The following is a 24,076-nucleotide window of genomic DNA, read 5'->3' as shown; positions in this document are numbered from 1 at the left end:
AAATTTGAATAGGGTATTAAAATGGAAAAATATTATTCAACGCTCTACATAAATGTGAGAGATAATGCATAAATCTTTTTTTTTTTTTCTTATTTTTTGCAGCAGCAGGTGAAAGAAATCCCTCGCGAACGATTCCAACGGCATATTATCTCAATTAGCGATTGTCATTTCAGCGTGTCGCAAGAGCTCTCATCAATCTCCTCCGCCTTGACTTTTGACGACGGTGGAAACTTAATGGTCCCATCACCCAGTTGCGGTGTGTGTAAGGCAACGTGCGGGGCAGTTCGCCGGCAAGATTGATGAGACTGCACCGCGCGAGTCATCGCGACGGATTTCAACAGTCATCGTCGATCGTACAGCACTCTCGTCCGCGATTATCCGGAGAAAGACTCTCTTGACACTTAGAAATGGTTGTATCTATTAAAAGCGGACGTTGCTGCATGGTATCGATATTATCTCGCAATCTGGGCATTCGAAACTCGAAAAAAAAAAAAAATGAAAACGAAAATGAAATCTTGAATTTCGGACATTTCCGGTAAGTATGTAACAATAACAACGTTATATAATAAATTTTGAGAAGAGAAGTGCAGCAACATAATTCGCAACAAACGAAGTCGTCGTTGCGGTCTCACTTTGTTACTATTACATATATACAAACCTCACATTAACTCTTGACCTTTTCTTCCAGGATCTTCGCGCGAGATCTTGGCGAGAGGGTGAATCTAAAAAAAAAAAAAATCCAAAACCAGCTTCCAATATAACGAGAAACACGTCGAGGGATCGAATTAGCATATCGCGCCGTTGATCTCGCGGATCAATGTCGGGAGATTGACGCGGAAAAAGAAAGAACGATCCTCCGAGATGATCTGTCGGTCAGCCGAGTCGTTTCTAATCGCGGGGTTGCGCGCGCGCGGTGGTGGACATCGTGTGCGGCGCGCGAAACACAATTCCTGGCTCGCCGATGGAAAGTTGGCTTGCTGCTTGTGGCCGTGCCACATAGGAATTTAAACGGGGATATAAGTATAAGAACGCGGAGACGGGGAATCATTCGAGGTAGTGTGAGACACAAACGCGCCACGGCACCACACCCAGTGTACCCACCATTGCGTCAAGGGACACAACACGGCCATGCGTGTCGCGGTGATTGTGAGTACCCATCAGCAGTCAAGTGTTCTCTAGACGCGCGCATCTCTTATCTCGATTAATCGGTGTTCGGCGAAAAATCCGACAATTAAAACACTAAAGCAAAGAGAGAAAGAGAGAGAAAGAGAAACTCACCCCAGGTTGAAACGTTCAATTTCTGAAATCAAAGAGTCACATATGAGAAAGCTTGGATTTCTTTTTGTGCCCATTTGTTCTCAACTCATTTTTTTCTGAAATCTTGTGTTATACACGGAAAAAATTGAGTACTTTTTTAAATTACTCATAAGTAATTGCTAATTTTTAATTCGTTTTTTTCTTATACGTATAAATAATAGAAAACAAATATTTTACAGAGTTGATTATAAAAATCTATGATTTTACGTGTCACTCTCTCTCTCTCTCTTCTCTTTGTATATATTCGAAAATAAAAAAATATAACTCTTCTATATGTTATGTTTTTTTAGTGTAACATAAATTATGTTGCTTTTCACACAAACGTCTTGTTAATTTCATGGTTTTTAAAAAAACTGCGACGCTATAAATTTCAAGTATACATTGCACACATCTAATATCAGAATATATATGCATTAAAACCAATGAACCAAGCCACTGCGTGCACGCGCGATTAAACCTTACATAATATATCTATTAAATATCTTAGTTAGATAACATAATGTTTTATTACAGGTAAACGTGTTGCTCGACATGTATTGGCTTTAAACCGCGACGCGAAATTAATTATATAACGTTCAATAGACATTTATATTATCTATTTGTCAAAGTTTTACAAAAGCATTTTGTGTAAACTCTAAACCGTTGCGTTAATCTCGTTAAAAAAAAAAAAAAAAAATATGTATATAGCTTTTTATGTTGCGACATTCTTTCCTTGCAATTTTTTTTCGCGTGTACCCTCAAAACGTGAAATTACGCTCGCTTTCTTTTGCACGCGACGACGCGGCCCTATCCTTCCGGTTGTTTTTTCTTTAACTCGACTAGAACACCGCAAAATTTCGATGATGTGAATACAATATGAGGCAGGAAAAAGAGAGAGAAAAAGAGAAAAAAAAATACTTTTGCAAACAGATTTTAAATACTCGCGTGTACACGCCGCACGTCTAAATTGCGTTCGAGAGTGTTTAAGCTAAGTCTCAATTAATCGCGCGCTTTCCGGATCTATTTGCTTGCGGATCATTAAAACAATCATCACGTAACCATCGCACATTAATTAACGGCGCGTTATATTACACGAGATCGAGGAGGTCGTTGTGTTGTCGACATTCCTTTTCGTTTCTTTATAAATAATAAATGAACTTTTTTTTCTCTCCATCTTATCTCGTCTTACGTAAAACTTGCAACCCGAATTTTGCGAGGACTATTTCCTAGAAAGAGAGACTTGGTGCGTTGGAAATAGATTTTGAAGACATCTCAATCGGCATATCGGCCGTCATCAAAAATTGCTAACAATTCCGTGCGAACACGAGTGAAAGTGTTCGGGCAAGAAAGTTGCGGACAGATTTTTAGCCGCATTATATTCCGCATAAACGTGCGCGTGCCTCGACTCGGAACCAAGCAAAGAAACACGAATTTGCCGACCGGCTTTGCTCGGTTTGCACACCGCCGCGCCGCGCTTTGGGGGCCATTCCGATCAAATTGCACCGCGCGTGCATTTTGCTTTAATACACTTTCCCGTAATCGACATGTATCAGTTACACGAGCCTTTAATATAAATTTTTATATCAGCTTTATATCCGCTAAAAAAAATATCGAGTCGATATAAAAAAGAAAAAGAAAAATCACACGCATCTTTGCGACACTTGAGAGAAGAAAAGGAGAAGATTGAAAACGCGCGCGAATAAACGGCGTTACGGCAATGGCGGAAAAAATATGGACAACACATAACGGGATTCTCCCGGTTTTTCACAAGCGCGCGCGCTTTTATTAACGCAACAGATTAATTGCAAAATTTGTATTTTTTTTTCCTCACATAACGAGCTCTCGGTAATAAAACTAACGAGGAAATTGATAAAAAAAAAAAAAAAAAAAAGCGAAACAACCCGATGAAAGTGAAGGAACTAATAGGCAGTTATTTTAATCCCCGCACTGTGGGTTTTGAACACGTATTTCTGCCGCGAGTTTTTTTTTTTAAAAAGCGTGACGCGCTAAGTGCGCTAATGTCCTTCTACTTGTCACACTTCCCGTCCTCGGCGGGGTCGGTGTTTAAATGTCATATCGATTATGCGATTACGTGATTTGCTCGTATACCAGAATCGAGGGAATGTGCGTTGCGCCGATGTGACTTGAGAGACCGACCCTCTTGTCGGGAATCGAATCACTTTCTCTTTTCTCCTCTCGCGCGACGCGACCGATTTTTGCATGTGTAATTCATACCCGTCGTGTTTGCAATGAGCTCAAACCAAGAGAATGTTGTATGTACACACACCGCGCGATCTGGAACGTGGAGTTTGTAGTAACACGTTACACACACGCAAGGCGTGACAAATAAATTTTGCCGCGCTTGTTCATTATGCGGTTCATTGATTAAATCGCCGGCAAAACTCTCTTAGCGCGCGATTGTGGATGGATGTCACGGCTCTATGGAAATTTATCAGTTGAAAGTCAATCGTCGAGCGTGATTGCGATTTTTAAGAAAGCTTTTGTTTTGCAGTTGCTGGCGTGCGTCGTCGCGCTCTGCTCGGCGCAGTTTCCAGACGGGCACAGACCAATACCGATCCCAATACGATCGGCGCGCTATCAGAAATTGCCGGCACCCCCGCGACCAAGCCCCGGATCGCCGGCCGTTTTTCCCAATCAACCCAATCAACCCAATCGACTTCGACGACCGATCGCTTTCAGGTGATAACATCGATATTGCATTTATGTATCTTATGTATAATTTTTATAAATGTTTTTACTTTTCAAATTTGTCTTTTAATTAATTTTCAAAAAATACGAATATGAAGTGAAATTAATATCTTATACTTTGTTCAAAAAAAATTCTTCATTCATAAAAAAAAAAGTTGAATCGCGTCTTTCTCCGACGCGATACGTTCGAACGAAACGTGACCTTGTTGAAAAATTCAGTTATGCGAAATACGAATATAATTGCACGCTAAAAGTCTCCGTAATTCACTTTTAAAAGTTGCCCGAGCTATTGGAAAGGCTGGAAAAACCAGTTTGGGCGGTGAGCGCATATCTATCTATCTATGAGGTGCAAAATAAACCGCAATGTTAATTGGCCTAACGGACAAATCCGGGTCTGCGTAACGTCCGCGAACGTTGCACCGAGCAGGAAACGCGAGACCACATATTTGAGAATTACGCAACATTGACGTACAATTCGTGTAACTTTGAAAACAAAAAATTAAACCAGAAGAGTTCTTGAAAAGAGGGGAATAGTTGCAAGTACGTCCTGATCATAACGCGCGTTTGTTCGGTGTGTTGTGTATTGAATTAAAAGGGATGATAAAATTTTAGACCGCGAGGCCCCGGAGACGATGCGCCCGGCACGTTCCGTCCCGTCCGACCGAATCTTCCGGTCGCCGCGCCTCCTCCTTTCGTTCATCAAGTGAAGCCGGTGAACGAGGACACCGAGGAGGATGACATACCGCGCGAGCACGGCGACATCGAGGATTCTCGCGATCAGAGCCAGGAACCGAACAGCGAAGAGGAGGTGAGCGAGGAGGTGCCGCGTACATCGCCGAGTCCTGTGTCGCGTATCTCGTCAGCGGCTCCCGGACCGATAGTTTATCGGCCGCCTCAAGCGGTGACACCGACAAGCGTCCGGGGAAGTCCCGCAACACCTCCGCCACCGCCGCCGCCGCCGCCAATTCAGTACCGACCTACGCAGAAGCCAACAAAGGCTCCGAGGAAGCAAATTGTCGACGACATAGCGTACAGACAGCCGATCAAAGCGCCGCCGCCAAAGCCGCTGAAGCCGTCCCAAGATTACGAAATTCGCGGCAAAAAACCAGTAGCGCAGGTGGGTATCCATTGTATTACCCGAGCAATCTTCATAAAATCGCGAAGATAAAAAGTCTCACTCTAATTTAAACCGAGTAATTTGGTGCAATTATCATTACGCGATCATTACGATCAATACGTTCGTGTAATGTCAAAAATAATATTAAGATAATTTCTCGGAAAATTTCGTTTCTCTCCCGCGAAGAATAATATTTCGATAGCTCATTGTACGCTGGAAACGAGCGCGTGAAGAAAGAAAAAATTGATTCAAGAGTTTTGAAACCGTAAGGTGAAAGCCGGAATCTATCTGACATCGTTGTGTTCGTTTTTGTTCGCGCACCCCGAGATAACTCGGTAACTCATAAACGTTCGGGGGATCCGAGAAACCTGTTCGCGCGAACGTTACGTAACGTCCTCCGGTCGAATTTGTAAAAATGACACGCGGTGTCTCTTAACGTGTTCATTAATCGAATCTTGATTATCGCCGTCGAATTTGCGATCACGCAAATGTGCGAACCGCGCGGAATCGCTCGAAACGCGCGAAGTGTTTTCTTTTACGGAGAAAGTTCTTAAGCGAGTGTACGTGTTTCTTATAGATCATTAGGAGATATCGGCACGACAATGACGACGGTTCCATCACGTGGGGTTTCGAGAACGATGACGGATCGTACAAGGAGGAGACGATCGGTGTCGATTGCATAACGAGCGGCAAGTACGGATACATCGATCCGGACGGTATTCGACGCGAGTACACGTACGAGACCGGAATCAAGTGCGACGAGGAGCAACGAGAGGAGGACGAGGAGAATGGCTTCGTCGACTATCAGGAGAACAAGCTGGTGCTTCCGGACGGGAAGACCATCGATCTCTCGTCGATGGGCAAAAAGCAAGCGCGTCGACCGCAGTTTCAGTACAGAAATTAAGAGCGCAGATTGATTCGCGCATACTTTACACATACTCGCCATTATCTCCTCGTCGCACTTGCATCTTATAAATTTCATGAGATCATTCATGTTTTTGTTTTTTTTTTTTTTTTGTAAGAGTAAATTTGATAAAAAATAAGTTAAGAGATATCGAGATATTATAGCAATACCAATAATACGTATTGTAACTCTCATGTAAGATTACATACACACATGTAAGATTACATACGCTCGCATACACACAATAATATCCATAGTGTATATATATAATATATAAATTAGAGTTGTAATAAATAAGTTAATTATAATCCAAGAAATTAGTACAATATTTGTCACATCATACACAAACGTGAAATAATAATATAAAATAATTATCGTATCCTTCGCTAAAAAGAAAAAAGAGTAATCTTTTACAATTTAGCTTATTATGCACAATAATACTGAACTACAGAAACAATTAATATAAATTTGTTTTCGTCAGTGTTCGTCGTGCGGTATCGGGACAGTTCAAGACTGAACGGTATTTCATCAATGATCGAACAAATGAAGCAATCAGAGAAATAATGTTTTTCCCCGTTTAGATAACGGGGTCGCCTAATTTTTTCTTTATTTGGAAATTAAAATACATTTCCCAAAATAATTCCTGATTTTAATTCCGACACATCCTTCCGATATTGGCAATACGTTAAAAACACGATAACGTCACTTTGAGAGATTTTGTTCCCCGTCGCGCGAAAAAGATTCGTTCACAACGAACAGCGATCAACGAGCATTTCGTTGAATATGTATTTGTGACGCGCTTTGATGCCGACGTTTTATTTTCCGTCTTTTTTTTTTTTTTTTTCGATCGTTATTATGCATATAATAATATCCAGATCGTTTTAAGATCTTTCTGTAAGATCGGATTCTTAAATAGACACAGATATACAAGTGTAGCGATCCTATATATATCGTTGTACATACTGTTATAGATCTTTAGAGATGAATAACAAAACTAATAAATATATATATATAATATATATATATGTATATATCTCACGCAAATCGCAACAGCGAGTATGATATATTCTATGTAACAAATTATTCTCGCCCGTGACAGACGATCAGAGAGTAATTGTCATCGCGTGAGATTACGCGTGATATAACATGCGATGACGTATGCAATAGATATGTTCGTGAGTCAATAAGATGACTCGAGAGCTGGATACTACTTGATCGTACTACAATGTATTCTCGTATCAATTATGACCCCTCTCTCTCTCTCTCTACGATAAAAATCTAAAATAACAAGCACGACGAGAAGAAGTAATTCCTAGTGTTTCGATACTTTAGTTTTGGAAATTTCGTCCTTGCTTGCAAACGACCGCGAATCTTGCAGCTCATTTCGTGTAGAAATAAATATATTTTAACAAACACTTTACTTTTCACTAAAGTTGATTATTCAACTTTTTTTATGTTCAAATTCGTCTGTGTGTCAAGAATGAATTTTTGAAGATTGAGATTAAACGAAATATCGAAAATATCGCTTTGTTGAGGAAACTGTTGAACTCTGTCGAAAACAATGATCGAGAAAACAAGATTCAGGTAGCCAAGTCAGTTGCGAACAAGGACCGAGCAGATTAAAATAGATCTAACACTCTCTCATCGCGGCATTCGACTTCACATCGCTGCACCGCGATGCTTAAAAAGCATCACCTCGGTTCCAACAATATCTTAAGACATGGGTTCAACAACGTTTACAGATTTATCTTGCGCATATATAAAGATATACACATGTATCGTCGCATATATATGTATATATATATATATATAAGTAACAAGTCGCGATCAAAAGTAAAGACGGCGGCAAACATTTATTACAAAATATTAACAATCATCGTTGTTTGACAAGAAACAACGCGCGGCGCGAGAGAGAAAAGGCGCGTTATCTCTTTTTTTTTGTTAGTAGAGCATATAAAGTTAACGGGAACGCGTCGTAACGTTAGTAAAGATTCCATATGTTATATTGCTTTGTTACAAAATACAAATGTAAGAAACAAAAGAGAATGTTTGAGTTTACGTGAGTGAGATTCAATGTGTCTACGCACGCACGCACGTACGCATACGTGCGATTGAACGAAAAATCGTCGGAACGGGGAGAAAGGGAAACGTTTCGCGCGAGAACACATGCAAAAAACAGAAATGCGCGCCCAAGTTACAAAATCGGCTGGCCCCACACACTAAGGTAACGATATGTGTTGATCGATCGAACGAACAGTTGAACCGATCAACCGGTGGTCCATCTGTCTTCTGTCTTCCTTCCTTTAATACGCCGGGCTGGTGACGGTGGACATTTGTTTCGGCGCTTGCTGGCCCTGTGCCAACGCTCCGCTCTTCACCGCGTTGAACTTGAGCCAAGCATCATAGCCGTACACCACCATCGCGCAAAATCCGAAAAACTATACAAGAAAACACGTTTCTTAGTTTATAGATTTCTTTCTATAAAGCGAATCACAAAGTGTCTCTTTTTATTTTCACACAGTTGGCGTTCGTGATTTTCCGAAACGTCAGAAAATAATATAAATGTGTATCAAAAAATTCTTACCGCTGCTACGCCAAAAGCTTCCGTGTAACGCGAGTAGTCGGCCACGAGGGAAGCGGCCAGTAAGTAAAACACCGTCCATATCGTGCAAAACACAAATTCCTGAAAATATAATTTACATGTTGCAACACGCGAATAGCATTTTCGGTCGACAGTGATTAAAGATTCGCCAAACGTGGCTGGGCTACTCAGGTAGCGCTTAAAAATGAGAATATATACTTCTTCGACAAAATTTATAATCTTAAGTAAATTTTCGGTTTTGATTTTAATTTTCTAATTTTTTTTTAGACAATCTCGATGATGTGACGTTTGGTTTAAATTTCGACACAAATTTAAAACACAAATTTTCTATCCACTCAATTTGTCACATTACACAAATATTTTAACTTGATCCTGTCGATGATGTGACGTTTGGTTTAAATTTCGACACAAATTTAAAACACAAATTTTCTATCCACTCAATTTGTCACATTACACAAATATTTTAACTTGATCCTGACAAGGCAAGTTAAATAAAGAAGTTTGCTCATTTAAAAACAGACAGGTAATCTTTTATCCATAACTCATTATATTCTTACTGTTTTTTTTTAACTGATAATCAGATTCATTCTTTAATTTGTGCAAATTTATTATTCGCAGACGTATAGTTTTCTACTTTTTGTTGACGCCATCTTGAAACAACCTGTCAACGTTAGCTACGTAAGATCAACTACAATTTATTTAACCACTGAAAAGGACCTAAACATTGGTCTAAAGATCATCTATTTTAAATTAATATTTTTACATTCAGCGTCGGCTCTTAATTGGCTCCACACTTATATAACTCTTTGAATTTAACATTTTGGAACCCATCTCACGTCTGTATAATTTAATTTTTTAATTCAATTAATAATATATTACAAAAAACCAAAACGCAAATGTCAAAACCGAGCGACGATTATACTTCATCATATCGCCCTTATATTCGTTATGTATTTTTGTTCGCGATCGATCGCTCACCCGTGAATAAAAAAAATCGCGCATGTGTGTACAAGTACGGCAGATTAATTTTTTAGGATTTGTGCGTGCGTCGCCCGTGGAAACTTTCTAACGTGCTTTCACTCCACGCGCTCTTCTATATATTTTATCACACGCGTATATCCGTGTTATCGAATACACAACCTGCTCTCTTGCTTCTACTTACACGTCTATTTCACAAGCGTACTTCTCCATGCGAATGAAATGAGAAACAAATGAAAACTAAAACGCAACTTAAAGATAGAAATCAATCAGAGTTTCGGAACGCGACTTACAATTTTCAACCAGGGAATCCTGGAGAACTTCTCGATGATGTGGAAGCAGTACAGGACGAGCAGGATTCCTGTGAACCAGAAGCCAATCATGGCCACTGTGTTGAACCATCCTCCTCGGCTGTGACTGCTGAATGTCGACACTGTCACGCAAATAAATCCCAAGAGATTCAACACCTGAAAAAGAAGGATGAAGAATCCCACCGTGATTATCGTTCACTTTGATTATCATTCTCGAAACTGTGTTACGCGGCTAGAGAGACGGGTGCAATTATACTCTGTGCACAATAGTTCCTGCAACCAATCTGAGATCAAGAGATCCATTATAATACGAGACGCAATCAGACGTTCGTAAATCATCATTTACGATATAGAAATGGATATTTTTTAATACACAAAGTAATTGTTTTACTGAAGATAATATCAAACGCTACGTATTAAATATTTAAAAAAAAAAAAAAAAAAAAACAATTATAAAAAAATCCACGTCTACAGAACTCACCACTTGAACAACTTTTAAAAGACCAGGCACCGTCCTCACGTAAGACGGATCGAATCGTATATTGGGCTGAGTGGTCGTTGTAGTGGTCGTCACGGTGGTCGTGGTGGTGTGTTGGGAAGGGAAGCCTTGATCCATCGTCTTCGATTAATCTAAAACGCAACGAAGAAACGCAACGGTTACGGTTTGCGAATGTTTGCGCGCTGACTTTTACGTGTCCTCGTCGTGATTCGGTCGCGATAATAACGACAAATTCTTCGCAATGGCGCGTCGAACGGACATCGATCGCCTTATGCAAATGAGAGTACGAACTAAAAATCTACAAAATTTACTGGTGTAATACACTCGAAATAAAAATTTTTCTGATAACTTTGTACGAAATAACGGATTTAAAAGAAAGCAACGCGGAAATGAACCGGTTACAACGCGAGCGATACTCATAAACAACAAACATATCTATAATATAAATTATACATTTTTTTCTTCAATGGTCGACGGTAATATTTGTCAGTAACTTATTCTCCCCAAACATTGATTTATCGAAATGACGCATACATGCACGTTCTATCTGAACACGTGGTTCTTCGCTCTTGTCAACACAATTTTCTATCTAAATTAATCTATCATTAATAATTAATTTCCTGTTTTACTTGAGACTTCACTTAAAACTTTAAGCGGAGGAGGAAATTGATTCGCCGTAATTTGTACGCCAAAGACTAACGAAAGATAAAATATCGCCCGGGTCGATTACGAGAACTCTATCGTGCAGGCGTAAACAGCGTGAAAAGGCGTTTGCGTCGACGATAACAGCGGAGATCGATGCGCGTCTGGTCACAGAGGACCTCGGGGAGATATTTTTTTTCACTAAAATTATTTCTAAAAACTACTGTAATAACAAAATCCGCAATCCCGAAAAACAACACGATACACATTTGATTCAACTTGAATCGAACCATGACATTACATATAACATGTGTTCCATTTTATTAAAATATTGTGTTTTATTATTAATTAATTAATTTAATTAAACTTTTTTATTATTCAAATTTAACGTGTGTTACGCAACATATATTTATATTTTACGAGTGAGAGAGATTACGCGCGCACATTCGCGTAAATAATTACTTTAAAAATTAGTTTCCAACTTCCATTACTTCTCGCACGCCGAAGTAAAAAATCCGCGTTGACTCTTACACGCCTCGTTTGAATTCTCTCGGTTTTACTACACAATAACGTCATCGTGATGTAAAAGTAAAAGCGTGCCATCCAAGCGTTTTATCGCAGACGCTTCTTCTTGTTAAACCTGAGATTCGAATGGTAGATCGCGGCGTATTATGCGATATTATGTCATTCAAGACGCATGCTACAGAAATTACTTAATCTCGCGATGTGAGGTCATCATCCCACTACTGGAAATAGATAGTGACAGTTCGCGAGGCGCGGTCCCGTACGTAGGGTACACGTGGTCGTGAAATCCTCCCACATACGCAGGAAAGAAGAGAATGAAATAAAATGTTCCCATTTAATTTGTATACAGTATACCTGTACGGCAGATCTGAAGACGATTCGGTGCGACGAAACGGTGGATTTTGATTTTCGATACTTTATCCGCGCCGTAATTTGTTACGTCAAAAAAGAAATATATTTATAATCTATAAAAGCACACGGTCGCGGTGACGAATTATCTGAAATTGTATATTATAAAGTAATTTTTTTATCGTTAAGATATTACTCAAATAGTGTTGTTTCAGAGCTAAAAAAACAAACGGATAAAACAGAATATGATCTATATATATTTAATATATGTACTTATAGACTACTTAACATATATTAAATACATTTTAAATATAATCTATATTTAATACGTATGTATTATTTTTAACATTTTTTCACACTCAAAATAACGTTTTTAGTAGATTTAGCGGTTCTCATTTTTCACGTGTTACAAAAAAACTGTTAATTAAAAATATATTTAACACACGTTCAATCTATATTAAAAATTCTATATATATATATATATATATATATATAAATATATAGTGTATAAATATTAATTATGTGTATATTGTAATCATCTAGGAAAAGAAAGAGATATCACGTACGCAAGTATATCACAGGAAGAAAACGTATCGCGGGCAGAGAGTGTGTGAATTAAATGTAAATCGTATGTGGGTAGAGCCTCCGTATACGAGATACGCGTACGTTAAATTTAGTAGTGCGCACACTTGAACGGAATATAACAAGAAATCCGAAACTCGATTGAAGGATATTATGCTGAAGAAACGCGGATTTGTTTTTTCACACACGAATTTTTTCGAGTCCGAGTTCTTCTCTTCGATCGATTTTACGCGACAACGATGAGACAACCACCCGTGTCCCTTGTATGCGCGGCTCTGTCAAAAGTTTCAGCTCGCGTTCATTCATTACCACACTCTCGCGTGTACGGTCTATAATCGACGGAACTACGCCCCGCGCGCGTATACTGTTTCTCAGGTGAGTGAGAGAAAAGGACGTAAGATAGAAGAACGCAGGCGTGTGTAAGTAATACACACGCGTCAAAAGTAAATCGGCGTAACAGCTTACTTATCGACCGGCCACGCACGTCGCGTCGAAGACGGGCGCGTCAATCGCGTGGAAAAAATGTTCGCGTGTGTAATCAAACGCGGAACGGCGAAAATACACGAGAGAGAAAAAAAACGCGCGAGCGAAATATAAATTTGTCGCGAGTTTTCAGCACGTGAAGAGAAGACCGCGTCGAGAAGAATCGTGCGAAATACACACACACGTACACACACACATACATACATACCTGTGATAATCGTTTTCCACCTGTTACTGCTCCGTTTCTTCTCCGTTCTTTCGACGCGTCGCGCTTTTCTTCTTCCGCTCTTCCACCGACGTTCTTTTCCCAAATGTCTGGGAACTCGATCGAAATCCGTGCGCGAGATCGCTCTGAACGAGCTTCGCTTCGACGTGCCGGCGTGTGTTCCTCTCGGCGTTTTTTTCTCTCTCTCTCTCTCCCTCTCTCCTTCTCTCGCGGCTGCGTATCCTGTTGATTATCGCTACTTCTTTACGCACACGTCCTTGAAGCGCGTGAAAATTGACAAAAAAAAAAAGAAAAACGAGATCGCGAAACGCCCCGACACGTTTTTGACCCAAACACGGAGAGAATCGGAGAGAAGAAGAGTGCGCGTAAATCTTAACAATATCGTATTGTTGTTACGCGTCTCTCGACGTAAGCGCGGCGAACATACTGGCCGCGTTTCGAAACGACGACGTTCGACCGTTGCGAATGGATCTACGGCACGATTACATGCGCACGGGACGCACAGCTACGACGCGCGCCCTCTGGCGTCTTCGCGGACGAATTGCATTTTGATTTCTCACGCGCGACGTGCGCATTTCTCTCTGAGAGAATTATGTAATGATTAATTATTAATAAAAAAATTTTGCAGCGGTTTGCAAAATTTTTGATGTTTGACGATTGCAGTTTTTTAAATAAATTTGTTTTTTTTTTGTTTTGTTTTTACGAATTATTCGCACACGCACAAATGCGAGATCTATCGAAAAATATTTCGATCACGCGTAAAATGTACAATTGTAAGTATATATATGTACGTATATGTTTCATAAAACTGCAAGAGCAAGTAGGCCTATATATATATATATAATAGCTCAACAGTTAAGCATGATCGCGAGTATCGACGTCGTGGCCGCACATGGCTGGACGTCGTCACGGCTGTTGTATCTCGACGCACGACACACAAAAGCCAGGAACTCGTCGCGCTCGGAGGGGCAAAGAACATTTTCATGGCGTGTATAATGCGGCGTGAAGAGGGGAGAAAGTTAACTAACGGATGACGAGGCACAATTTCCGTGAGTACGGCAACTCGGGTGACGAGCAGATTTGGAGCAAGTAGTGCGCCGTGCGTTGGCAAACTCCCAGAACGAGAGTTTGATGATTAATCCTAACCTATAAGATTGTTAAATCCAGTGCAATGCCCTTAGGATACGACCGATAAGATAAAACTGAATAATCTCGGGAGAAGAGAGTGAAAGTTCTCGAGGCGCGAGATGGCGGCGACCAAACGACGAAGCATTCATTCCTCAACTGGCAACACCAATACGTCTGGCAGCGGTGCGCGTTCGAGTCGCATGAACTTTCGGCCGAGTTCCGCGCAACAGGAGGACCGTGGCGGCACCCGACCGACAGCGGCGCCGAGCTCGATTGGTCTCATCCTCGTCACCATGCTGCTGCATCTGTGCAAAAAGTCGCTGCTGTTCGACACCCGGCTAAAGGTGGCCATCTACTGTGCCGTGATATTCACCATCTCCCTCATAACGGACTTCTTCGCGCTTCCGCGTACTTACTTCTCCAGATCCGACAACGCGCTCAATCAGTATTTCGTCAAATGGGGTTGGGGCTGGCTGCTGTCGGTGGTCGTTCCCTGGGTCACACTGACGGCCCACACACTGGGTTGCGGCCGCCGACCGGTTCTGCTGAGACATCTGGCTCGCATCGCAATCGCCACCTTTGCCTGGCTCACTTGGACGAAGCTGTTCACTTACATCGAGACCAACTTCGGGAGATGTCTGAACACTCGCGACATCCATTTGCAGACGAAGACGAAGTGTCTGCAATCGGGTAGATTCTGGAGCGGGCTCGACATATCCGGCCACACGTTTATTTTGATCTATTCCAGTTTGATACTCGCCGAGGAAGGCACATCTTTGGTGGGATGGGAGGGTATCAAGGATCTGGTTATGAACGAGGAGCACACGCGTACAACAACCGAGACCAGTACCAGTCCGCTGCGAAATCTGTCCGACGGCGATCTGGAGTTTCTGAAGAAAGCGCATCGGGCTCTCACGCCGTATTTGCGCGGACTCTTCGTCGCGATGACGTTGCAGCAGTTATTGTGGGACATTATGCTGGTATCGACGGTGCTTTATTATCACATCATGATCGAAAAGTTTCTCGGTGGCATAGCCGCGATCATTACGTGGTACATCACGTACCGGTGGTGGTACAAGCTGCCGAAAAGCACGTTGCTAGCACCCGGAGACGGTATCTTCAGATACAACAATGACACAAAAATAATCCCGGAGACGAGCGGCAGCGCCAGCAGACCGAGACGTACCACTTTTAACGGCACCGGTCAACCGCCCTCTTTTCACCCAAGGTTCGAACATTTGGATTAATATCTGAATGTGATATTTTATATAAATGTTCACAATCGGTAATAATCGTATATTTCATACGATTTCCAATAGTTTTAAACAATTGGTTGCGTCGAGAGCGGAGATGCGGAATGTGTAATATAGAAAATATCTGATCTTGAAGATCTTCAACTACATCGGTTCTTCTCGATTTAAATACAGATATATCGCATCGCATCGGAGACGTGTACAAATGTAACGCAATAGTTTTTCTTGATTTGAGAAAAAAAAAAAACTCTGATCGCGATATATACGTAGCCTTCCTTGGCTTTTACGTAATAGTACGCTTCTTCTTTACATTACAGACGCGTGTGTGCATTGAGATGTGTATTTTCAAATTTAAGATTCGGGTGATCGCGCGTTAAAAAAATAAATATATATAAACTTTAAAATAATATAAACTAGATTGGGGAAAGTAGGTTTGCGTTTGTACTTATGGGATAAGAAAAAGAAAAACATACGTCCGGTTTTTTATCGGCGACGCTTGTGTATGGATTGTTATACAAATTTATATATGTTATTTAATAAGTAATTTAATTTATATATATATATATAAGTTATTTAATCATATTGATTCAAAAAGTTACTTAAATTTTATGTCTTTCGATAATTGGGATGTTTTGTTGTAACTTATATTTATATTTAATAAAAGTCTGTGTCTTTAACAAAGTGTTTGTTTCTTAAGTTAACAGGACATGTTTTTGCCGACATGAAAGAGTAGCGCACAGCCTAATATACATACGCCATATTATATTTATACACAGAGAAAAAGTACAAAATATATATATGATTTTTTTCTGTCATGAAAAATCTTTCTTTCTTTCTTACGCATAGTTAATTAATCGCTGCATTTACAAGTACTTTACACACTCTTCCTACTTGTTTTTTTGTTTCATTTTTTTTTTTTTTTTTTTATTACTCTTCACATTGTTAGGCGTATTTCTATTTTCGGATATTGCTGATCGTTCGTGTAGCGCTTCTGTGCTATTGCAGTAAACACCAAGAAAGTTGTTTGTTTTTGTTTTGACTTATTGTATCTCGAAATGACACCATCTTTGTTTTTTTTTTTTTTTGCTTCGAAAAACAGCTGACACTAAAGTACATGTAAATGTAAGAACATATATGTATAATATATATGTATACAAATTTATACATATACATATGTGATCTAAAACTTCTAAACCAGAATGTTTATATATATATATCCTATGGTGTATTACACACATTCACAGAGATATAATAAAACTGTTATTTTTCGTTTGTAATTCTCGGTGAAGAGACATTTTGTCTTGTACAACTGAAAATGATAGCACCATCTGTTTTAGATCGCTTGTTTTATGAAAAACAAAAAAAAGAAAGATTTATATATATGTATATATATATATATATATATTTAAGCGTATTTTTTCTCGCAATATAAGTGGAACTAAAAGTAGAAATTATGATTTCTCTAAAGGAAGGACGTGAATATTGAAAGAAAGTGAACGTTTGTGAAGAAAGAAAGAGAACTCTGACAAACTCTGACAAACTCTGATAAAAATGTATTGCGAATGTTTGTATTGTAATAAAAAATGGGAACATTTTCTAATGATTTTCTAATGATTTATACCATCACAGGCATGTCATATACGATTCGTTATTTCGCGATAGTGATGTTTAATTAATTGTACATGTCTAGAAACACTTGATTGGTACGTATTTACCTGCTTATGAAGAACATTTGTAAATACTCAAGCAAGTTTTTAAACCTTCGATCTTTTGCGTGCAATTGCATCTTCCACGGCTTTCAATTGTTTTAACAACTCCTCGCGACGTGAGCTTGCCTTTTTGGCGGCTTTAACCGCCGCCGCAGCTACTTGAGCCTTGCTGTCGATTAACGGTGGTGATTCCAGACCGCGCTTTTTACCTGCAACAATTGCGTTGCGCTCGATCTTCTTTACCGTTGTATTGCTCGTTGGTTTCAACGTAAGTTTGATTTGCTGCTTCGTGCCGCTCAATTTCAAAGCGTCGATGCCCTTCGACTCTTTGCGCGGTAACGGCGGTGTCGAGCCTTTTCTCTTACGTACTTCGCTGGACGACGACGAGTAACTTGATTCGCTCGAGTCGCTGCTACTCCCACTGCTTTCCGATCCCGAACTACTGTGGGACGACCTAAATAAAGTTTTTTTATCGTCTTTACGTAAACTAAATTGAGAAACGCATAAAAAAATATAAGAATTAAAATTTGTAAAACTTATATACTTAATATTTTTATTTTAAAAAACACATACGTGTATTTGTGTGTGCGCGTGTATATGTGTGTAAAATTTCGGTGTTACTTATAAATTAAAAATTGAATTTTTCTCACCTAGATCTGGAACGACTTTTGATGATCTTGGCGACAGCAGCTGCAGCCATAGCGGCCTTTTGTTCTCGAGCTTTCTCATGATGACGTTGATGAGACGAGACCGGGCTCGGAGCGGGTGGATTCAAACCAGCTCGTCGATGTAGCGTTCCAGTTGTAGGGGAAATAGAACCTTTAGGTGGGCGGGGAGATGGTGCGGGGGGATTCATTAACATAGCACCTCGTTGAGGTGCGGCGGGAACAACCGGAGTATTCGAGGGTGATGATGTGAGAACGGCGGATCTGTTTTTGCCGGAGGATCGGGTTCGGGATCGAGGTGAGGGGGAACGAGACCTGGAGAGGGAGTCGTAAGAACTGTAGCTAGATCTGCTTGAGCTACGGCTAGAACTAAACAGATAATAATTCTCTATACATTTGTTTACGTAAACAAAGTGCATAAATTTACATACGCTCAATTATTCGAATTAAATATACATATGTATATATATATATAAATGTATATGTATGTAATATTAGACTGAACCTAATGTGATAAAGATACAACAAAATTTGCAAGAGTTGGTATCGCGAAACATATCGTAGAATTTATTTTTAAGATAATCTTTCTTTTTTAATAAAAACGTTTGAACACATTTTTTAAAACTCGTATTGACTTTTTCCCGACTCGTTCGCTTATGTACATAGTCCCTGTTTATTTATGCATTAGGTGTTATTCACTACCCGTCTTTATTTTTCGTACTGTTTAACGGAATACTTCATTAATAAACAAAAAAAATAAACGTGCGCTCTGAGACATTTGAGTAAATATTGTGAAATAATAAAACTGCTTACAAATGCGAATGGTACCTTGTCGAAGAATACGAGGATCCTGAAGAATACGATTGTCGACGGGATCGGTGGGTTGACGCCTGGCGTCGTACGGTACTCGGAGATTTGCGACGCATCCACGGATCCGCCCATTCGTCACCTCTGCCCCTTTCCACGGGAGGTGGTTCCTCTTCTCGCCAAGACTTTGTTGGTGGAATACGTTCCACGATGACTTCCCGAGACGGCCGTTTGTGCTTCTTCTCGTACTTCTCATAGTAATCTCGTTCCCTGTCGCGTTCGCGATCCCGTTCTCTGTCTCGCTCGCGACTGTGCATCGGCGGAGAAACCGAATGTGCACCACGAGGAATTGCGTGATAATCGACACGCTCTCGATAGTCACGAGACTCTTTATAATGAACTCTCCTAAAAGGCGAAAGCGTACCGATAAAATTTATTATGAACATAAACGCAAAAATGATCAAGTGTTTTGCGTAATTGCCGCAATAGAACTTGAACATCACTTCTGTTCAGGACTTGAACCATATGTCTCACCTATAATACTCAGATGACGAAGGTGGTGGATAATATCCCTCAGGCTCTTCTATGTACCTCTCTGGAGTAATTCTAGACGGTGGTACTCTTCGCGGTATTTCTCTTTCTGGCCATCTTTCAACTGGTGGTTCGGGACTAGCCGGTCTCACGTAATATCCTGCTTCTCGGTCCAGTTCATCCTGTCCCAAGCTCAAGTTCATCTTCTTTTCTTCGAAGTCCATGTCTGATTCTTTGCGTTTATTAGCTTTACGCATCATCTAATTAAAGGATGTTCTTTTTAAACTCGAGACTCTTGAGATTTTTTATGTCCATATTCCAAACAATATAGAACGCAATACAAGAATACACTTTGTTAAATAACTTACTTCCTTAGCATGGCGCAGTCCGCGCTCCCACGCGGACTCTGTTGGCGTTTCCTCGACCTTGGGCGCGGGAGCAGGCGCACCGTAACCGGGCATCGATCGAATATTCGATCTGTCGACGTGCGATCTGTATTCGTGCGGCGCGGAAGCGTGCGGTGGGTACGCCATTGGTCTCACCATATCGAACATAGTGTAGTTACCTTTGTCTGTCACACCTGGATGCAAAAATCTACAGCTAACGCCCCAAGTGCACTGACCGCGATTGTAGAAACGACACACGGGTCTCGGCTCGGTCTCCTCCGGCCGTGCGTCGTCTCCGTCGCTAAGCTCTCCTTCCTCTAATTCAGATTCTTCTTTTTCTCCCTCTTCACCTTCTTCTTTATCGTTCGTTTGACCGGATTCTTTCGACTTTGTCTTGTCTTTATTATCTTTGTCATTTTCCTCTTTAGTTTCTTTTGCACCTGATACTTCAGTTTCACCTGTAATGTGATTAATTATATTAAAAAAAAAAAAAAAGAAAGAAAGCACACAAAAGGTTAGAAAAAAAATCAAAACTCAGTGTAAAACCGCTATAATCTTACATTCAAAATGCAATATGTCCGCAATTCTGAATATAAAAATTAGAGATTTCAATTTTTTGAAATGCATTACCGTCATCGCGCTCGTCTTTCCATTGGCCATCGGCTTCGAAGTCTAGTTGCTCGCTTTCTTCTGCCAAGCCGACCGGCGCAATTTTGTCTTCTTTATCTGCATTTTCTTTATCGCGTGTGATCTCTTGCTTGTCATCCTTTTCTTGATTCTTGTTCATTTCCGCGTTTGGCTCAGCGAATCCCTCGTGACCGTCCATACTTTCGAGATCCGACACATCCGACAAATCCTCGCCGTGAGTTATAGGTGTAGGCATAGACTTAGACATGGTTTCTGGTTCGTCCTCAATATCGCCGTCCGAAATTTGTTCGCCATCCAATTCATTGAACGAACCGTTTTTTCCGTCTTCCGGAGAACGAGGACCTGAATTTTTATCCGATTCCTGATCATCCATAGGAGACGCTGGACCGGATTTGAACGACTTCGGCGAACTTCTTCCCGAAATCAAAGATTTTACAGAACTAGGTCCTGATCTCGGAGACTTCGGTGAGCTCTGCCTGGATTCGCTGTTCTTGTAGGAATATGATTTCAACGAGTTATCAACAGATCTTTGCGCATCCATCTCGATATCAGACGCTTTAGATTCGGTATCGCCGAAGGACATCGACTTGGAACCGTTTGCAGATGAAAGACATGATCCGTTGTCCTGTCCTAACGGAGAATACGATCTGTCTGATCGGGGTGAATCGAGAGAGTTGTTTCCCGAACGGTAAGATTTCGGTGATGCCGGTGGCGATGCGGGTGCTAGTGCCGGAGGTGATCCCTGTGATGATGCCGGCGGTGATGCCGGTGGTGATGCCGGTGGAGACGCCGGTGGTGATGCCGGTGGAGACGCCGGTGGCGATCCCGGTGGGGATTCTGGCGGAGATTCTGGTGGAGAACCTGGCGGAGACGCTGGTGACATCGGTAACGATGATGACGGTGATGGAGATTTCGATAAACTACGAATTGATCTCGGAGAGTCATTTGGATCACCATCTCGATCCGGAGACATAATTTCGGATCGTTGCGACTTCGGTGACATTGGGGCAGACTTCACGGATTTAGATTCTCCATCTGATAACAGTGATCTAGGAGATTTTTCTCCGGATGAAACGGAACTCGCCGCGGACTTTCGTTGTTCAGAACCAGATGAACGATGCGAATAACGTGACGACGTAACTTCTTCAGCGACATTAAGTCGATTCCTGCCACCGTCATAACCCTCTGAGGAATTACTTTCTGAACCAGAGTCGGACATGTCGAACTATTTCAGCCTGTAAAACAATGAAATAAAATTTGAGCGCGGTAAACACCTTTAGAAGACCGAGAATGGGAAAAATGTCTTGAATTAAATCTTAAGCTGTAACTTCCTCTCTTACTAGGACAAGATTAATCTGTTTTTTTTTCTTTTCATACTGACCGAATGTACCACTGAAAAATCAGCATCAATAGCATCGCAGTGCTTACCTGTGTCAATCAGAGTCTGTGAGATATTCACTCTTGATGGCACAACGCGCGCGATCCATATCGTGTCGTACATACTTTTTATATCACAACTTTCGACTTTTTTGTATATTTAAAAACTTTTTATACTTTATTACTTAAACTGAGAACTGCGTCACATATATAATACATACTGTTTTTTTTGTCGGGTTTTTCTTCGCGTAGAACTTTCATGTCGACTTAAACTTTCAACTTGAACACAACACAAACTAAGAAAGTACCGATAAATCACAAATCGTTTTTTTTTTTTTTTTTTTTGTACTGCACTAGAAACTATAACAAACAAACTCGTAACCTGAAAGAATGCTGTTTGTGCCTATGGAGAGAGAAAGAGAACGGGAGAGGACTGGGAGCAAGTTCAAGAATGTGAAGAATAAAAAAAAACAAAAAAAAAAGGTTTACTCTGGTATATCCTATAAATATTACAAATGTAATGTGACAATTGTATTTTTTGGCAAAATATAATTCACTACATGTGTATGCAAAAAACTGTTTATATCAAATATACGCAACAGCATTGCAGCGGCGTTTCAAAAAATAAAATTTTCTTGCCACAACACTTTGTTTTTTTTTTTTTCAGAGAAGAAAAATGAATATTAAATTTTATACACGTTTATAATACTTTATGCTTTTGATGCTTTCTTTTCATTTTAGTCAGAATTAAACTTTGCCATATAATTTTAATAAAAATACTATATTGAAAACACATTACTTTTCGTGACAAAAGTGTCGAGAAGAATAGGTTGTATGTGTGAGTAATAGAAACTGACAATAAAAGTTTTCAATATTTATCTATGATTGCAGTAACGATATTCAATTAGTAATAAATTCAATCAGTAACAAACGGTGAAAAATAACTTATAGGATTCAAGCTTTGCATTATTTAGTACATATATACATATATATATATATATATATATATAGGTGTATACGTGTATAATTGATATACGCTAAACAAAATGAATCTCGCGCAGATCTTGCCCACGGAACGGAGCGTAGAGGTTAGACGGGTAACGATAAAGATGTCGACGTTACTGAAATCATCGTCAAGAGCGTAAAACACAAAACTGAACGAGAAAATTAGGATTGGAGGTTATGGCATTTCAGTTACAAGATAAAGGTTGGGCTGTGTTTTTTTTTTTTTTATTTCGAACTATCTGTACTCTAGGAATGGCTTCGTGAGCCTTCTTACCTTGGTCGTGCTTACAAACGCCTTAGGAGATCTCGAGTCTTCGAGGCTCCAAGGCGGCCGGCGTCACCCGTAGAATTAGCACAAGACTCTGTGTCTTGGTTTATAAACGTTTCTCGCGGCGATCGAGCGGAAGTCGACTCGTTCAATATAAACGTCGCGAGGAACCTCGTACGGGTCCTATCTCAGTAGTTTTCTACTCGTTGCGGGGAGAACTCGTCGTCTTCGGTTCGGAAAAAGAACAAAGCGCGAACGTCCGAGAAAACCAAGGAAGGAAAACCAAGCGGAAACTCCCGCTTGCGTTTCTAGCGACATATTTCAGAGACCTCTGCCGTCACAACCGCGCATCTAAATCACGGTCACGTGAGAGGGACTATTAATCGCGCGCGAAAATGTTATCAGAAAGTTTAGTCATTTCCTCAACGCGCGAGAGGAAACAGAGTAGTATCGATATTTTTTTTTTTTTTCAATAATTTATTTTCTTCTTTACGTTGCTACATAAATATATATATATCATATGTTTTAAAACTTAAAGTGTTGTTAAAGTTGCTTTGAATTCAAAATTTTACATATTTTGTAACACATCTTTTCACATAAAACTTTTCCATCTATACATATATATATTTTTTATCTTTCATGTTTAATTTTTCTATTAAATATACATTTATATATATATATATGTCCATTTATCTGTCATGATGTTATCTAATATCTAATAAGTTTTTTTATGTTTATCTAGAAACATGTTCCGCATACAAACATAAAAACAAAGTAACAAAACTTTTTGCCTCTTTTAAATTAGTTATACACATTTGTATTTCTAAATACTCTGTTTTCGTAAAAACATAACATGTGTGTTATTGCACTCGGATTTCAACGGAATACACGTCTTGGAAAGAACACAGCAGTCAGAGACGACATTCGCAAGCAACAATAACATTAGATGGAAAACAAAAGAAATGTCAACAGAGTTATTTACTATGTGCTATTCCAAATAGTCACAGTATTTTTCAAGAACTACACATGTGTGCCTTCGATCTGTGAATGTTCTTCAACAAAATTTGAGAGACACTC

At 40.0% G+C, this 24,076-nt stretch overlaps 4 protein-coding genes across 10 annotated transcripts; 2 read left to right on the top strand and 2 right to left on the bottom strand.

Moving 5' to 3' along the window:
* Positions 1 to 1,040: 1,040 nt before the first annotated feature.
* On the top strand, positions 1,041 to 6,334 carry LOC109857376 (vegetative cell wall protein gp1-like). Its single transcript, XM_020433609.1, has 4 exons — positions 1,041 to 1,146; positions 3,809 to 3,996; positions 4,618 to 5,122; positions 5,700 to 6,334. The coding sequence occupies exons 1-4, from the start codon at positions 1,129 to 1,131 to the stop codon at positions 6,024 to 6,026; spliced, it is 1,038 nt and encodes a 345-aa protein (XP_020289198.1). The 5' UTR covers positions 1,041 to 1,128; the 3' UTR covers positions 6,027 to 6,334.
* Positions 6,185 to 13,652, bottom strand: LOC109857377 (CKLF-like MARVEL transmembrane domain-containing protein 4). 2 transcript variants are annotated; one of them, XM_020433610.1, is made up of 5 exons: positions 13,205 to 13,652; positions 10,399 to 10,547; positions 9,900 to 10,073; positions 8,611 to 8,709; positions 6,185 to 8,464 (listed from the first exon to the last, which is right to left on the bottom strand). In XM_020433610.1, exons 2-5 carry the CDS (start codon positions 10,531 to 10,533, stop codon positions 8,330 to 8,332), a joined length of 543 nt encoding a protein of 180 aa, XP_020289199.1. In that variant the 5' UTR covers positions 10,534 to 10,547; positions 13,205 to 13,652; the 3' UTR covers positions 6,185 to 8,329. The 2 variants fall into 2 exon arrangements, with proteins under 2 accessions (XP_020289199.1, XP_020289200.1); XM_020433611.1 differs by lacking the exon at positions 13,205 to 13,652 and adding an exon at positions 12,498 to 12,844.
* A 150-nt stretch (positions 13,653 to 13,802) lies between these two features.
* LOC109857375 (FIT family protein CG10671) lies at positions 13,803 to 17,199 on the top strand. The gene has a single exon (XM_020433607.1). It carries the CDS (start codon positions 14,470 to 14,472, stop codon positions 15,595 to 15,597), a length of 1,128 nt encoding a protein of 375 aa, XP_020289196.1. The 5' UTR covers positions 13,803 to 14,469; the 3' UTR covers positions 15,598 to 17,199.
* LOC109857374 (zinc finger CCCH domain-containing protein 18-like) lies at positions 16,511 to 23,280 on the bottom strand. 6 transcript variants are annotated; one of them, XM_020433602.1, is made up of 8 exons: positions 23,006 to 23,280; positions 21,778 to 22,086; positions 20,332 to 21,584; positions 19,684 to 20,159; positions 19,319 to 19,575; positions 18,791 to 19,189; positions 17,963 to 18,346; positions 16,511 to 17,799 (listed from the first exon to the last, which is right to left on the bottom strand). In XM_020433602.1, the coding sequence occupies exons 3-8, from the start codon at positions 21,566 to 21,568 to the stop codon at positions 17,358 to 17,360; spliced, it is 3,195 nt and encodes a 1,064-aa protein (XP_020289191.1). In that variant the 5' UTR covers positions 21,569 to 21,584; positions 21,778 to 22,086; positions 23,006 to 23,280; the 3' UTR covers positions 16,511 to 17,357. The 6 variants fall into 6 exon arrangements, with proteins under 6 accessions (XP_020289191.1, XP_020289190.1, XP_020289193.1 ...); XM_020433601.1 differs by lacking the exon at positions 21,778 to 22,086; XM_020433604.1 differs by lacking the exon at positions 21,778 to 22,086 and having other exon boundaries at positions 16,511 to 17,766.
* Between the last annotated feature and the right edge of the window lie 796 nt (positions 23,281 to 24,076).

Source organism: Pseudomyrmex gracilis, unplaced genomic scaffold, assembly GCF_002006095.1.
Source record: "Pseudomyrmex gracilis isolate BER0280 unplaced genomic scaffold, ASM200609v1 scaffold_156, whole genome shotgun sequence".
Classification (NCBI taxonomy): domain Eukaryota; kingdom Metazoa; phylum Arthropoda; class Insecta; order Hymenoptera; family Formicidae; genus Pseudomyrmex; species Pseudomyrmex gracilis.
Note: the sequence above shows the minus strand (reverse complement) of the source record. Positions and strands in the feature narration are given on the sequence as shown.

Excerpts from the sequence above, each read along its gene's own strand:
- LOC109857376 (XM_020433609.1), top strand. Across the intron at positions 3,997-4,617 it reads CGACGACCGATCGCTTTCAG|ACCGCGAGGCCCCGGAGACG; the intron begins GTGATAACATCG and ends ATAAAATTTTAG. Across the intron at positions 5,123-5,699 it reads GCAAAAAACCAGTAGCGCAG|ATCATTAGGAGATATCGGCA; the intron begins GTGGGTATCCAT and ends TGTTTCTTATAG.
- LOC109857377 (XM_020433610.1), bottom strand. The coding sequence starts at position 10,533 with ATGGATCAAGGCTTCCCTTCCCAACACACCACCACGACCACCGTGACG. Across the intron at positions 10,074-10,398 it reads TTTTAAAAGTTGTTCAAGTG|GTGTTGAATCTCTTGGGATT; the intron begins GTGAGTTCTGTA and ends CTTCTTTTTCAG. Across the intron at positions 8,710-9,899 it reads GGATTCCCTGGTTGAAAATT|GAATTTGTGTTTTGCACGAT; the intron begins GTAAGTCGCGTT and ends TTATATTTTCAG.
- LOC109857375 (XM_020433607.1), top strand. The coding sequence starts at position 14,470 with ATGGCGGCGACCAAACGACGAAGCATTCATTCCTCAACTGGCAACACC.
- LOC109857374 (XM_020433602.1), bottom strand. The coding sequence starts at position 21,568 with ATGTCCGACTCTGGTTCAGAAAGTAATTCCTCAGAGGGTTATGACGGT. Across the intron at positions 19,576-19,683 it reads GACTGCGCCATGCTAAGGAA|ATGATGCGTAAAGCTAATAA; the intron begins GTAAGTTATTTA and ends TCCTTTAATTAG. Across the intron at positions 18,347-18,790 it reads ACAAGGTACCATTCGCATTT|TTCTAGCCGTAGCTCAAGCA; the intron begins GTAAGCAGTTTT and ends TTATCTGTTTAG.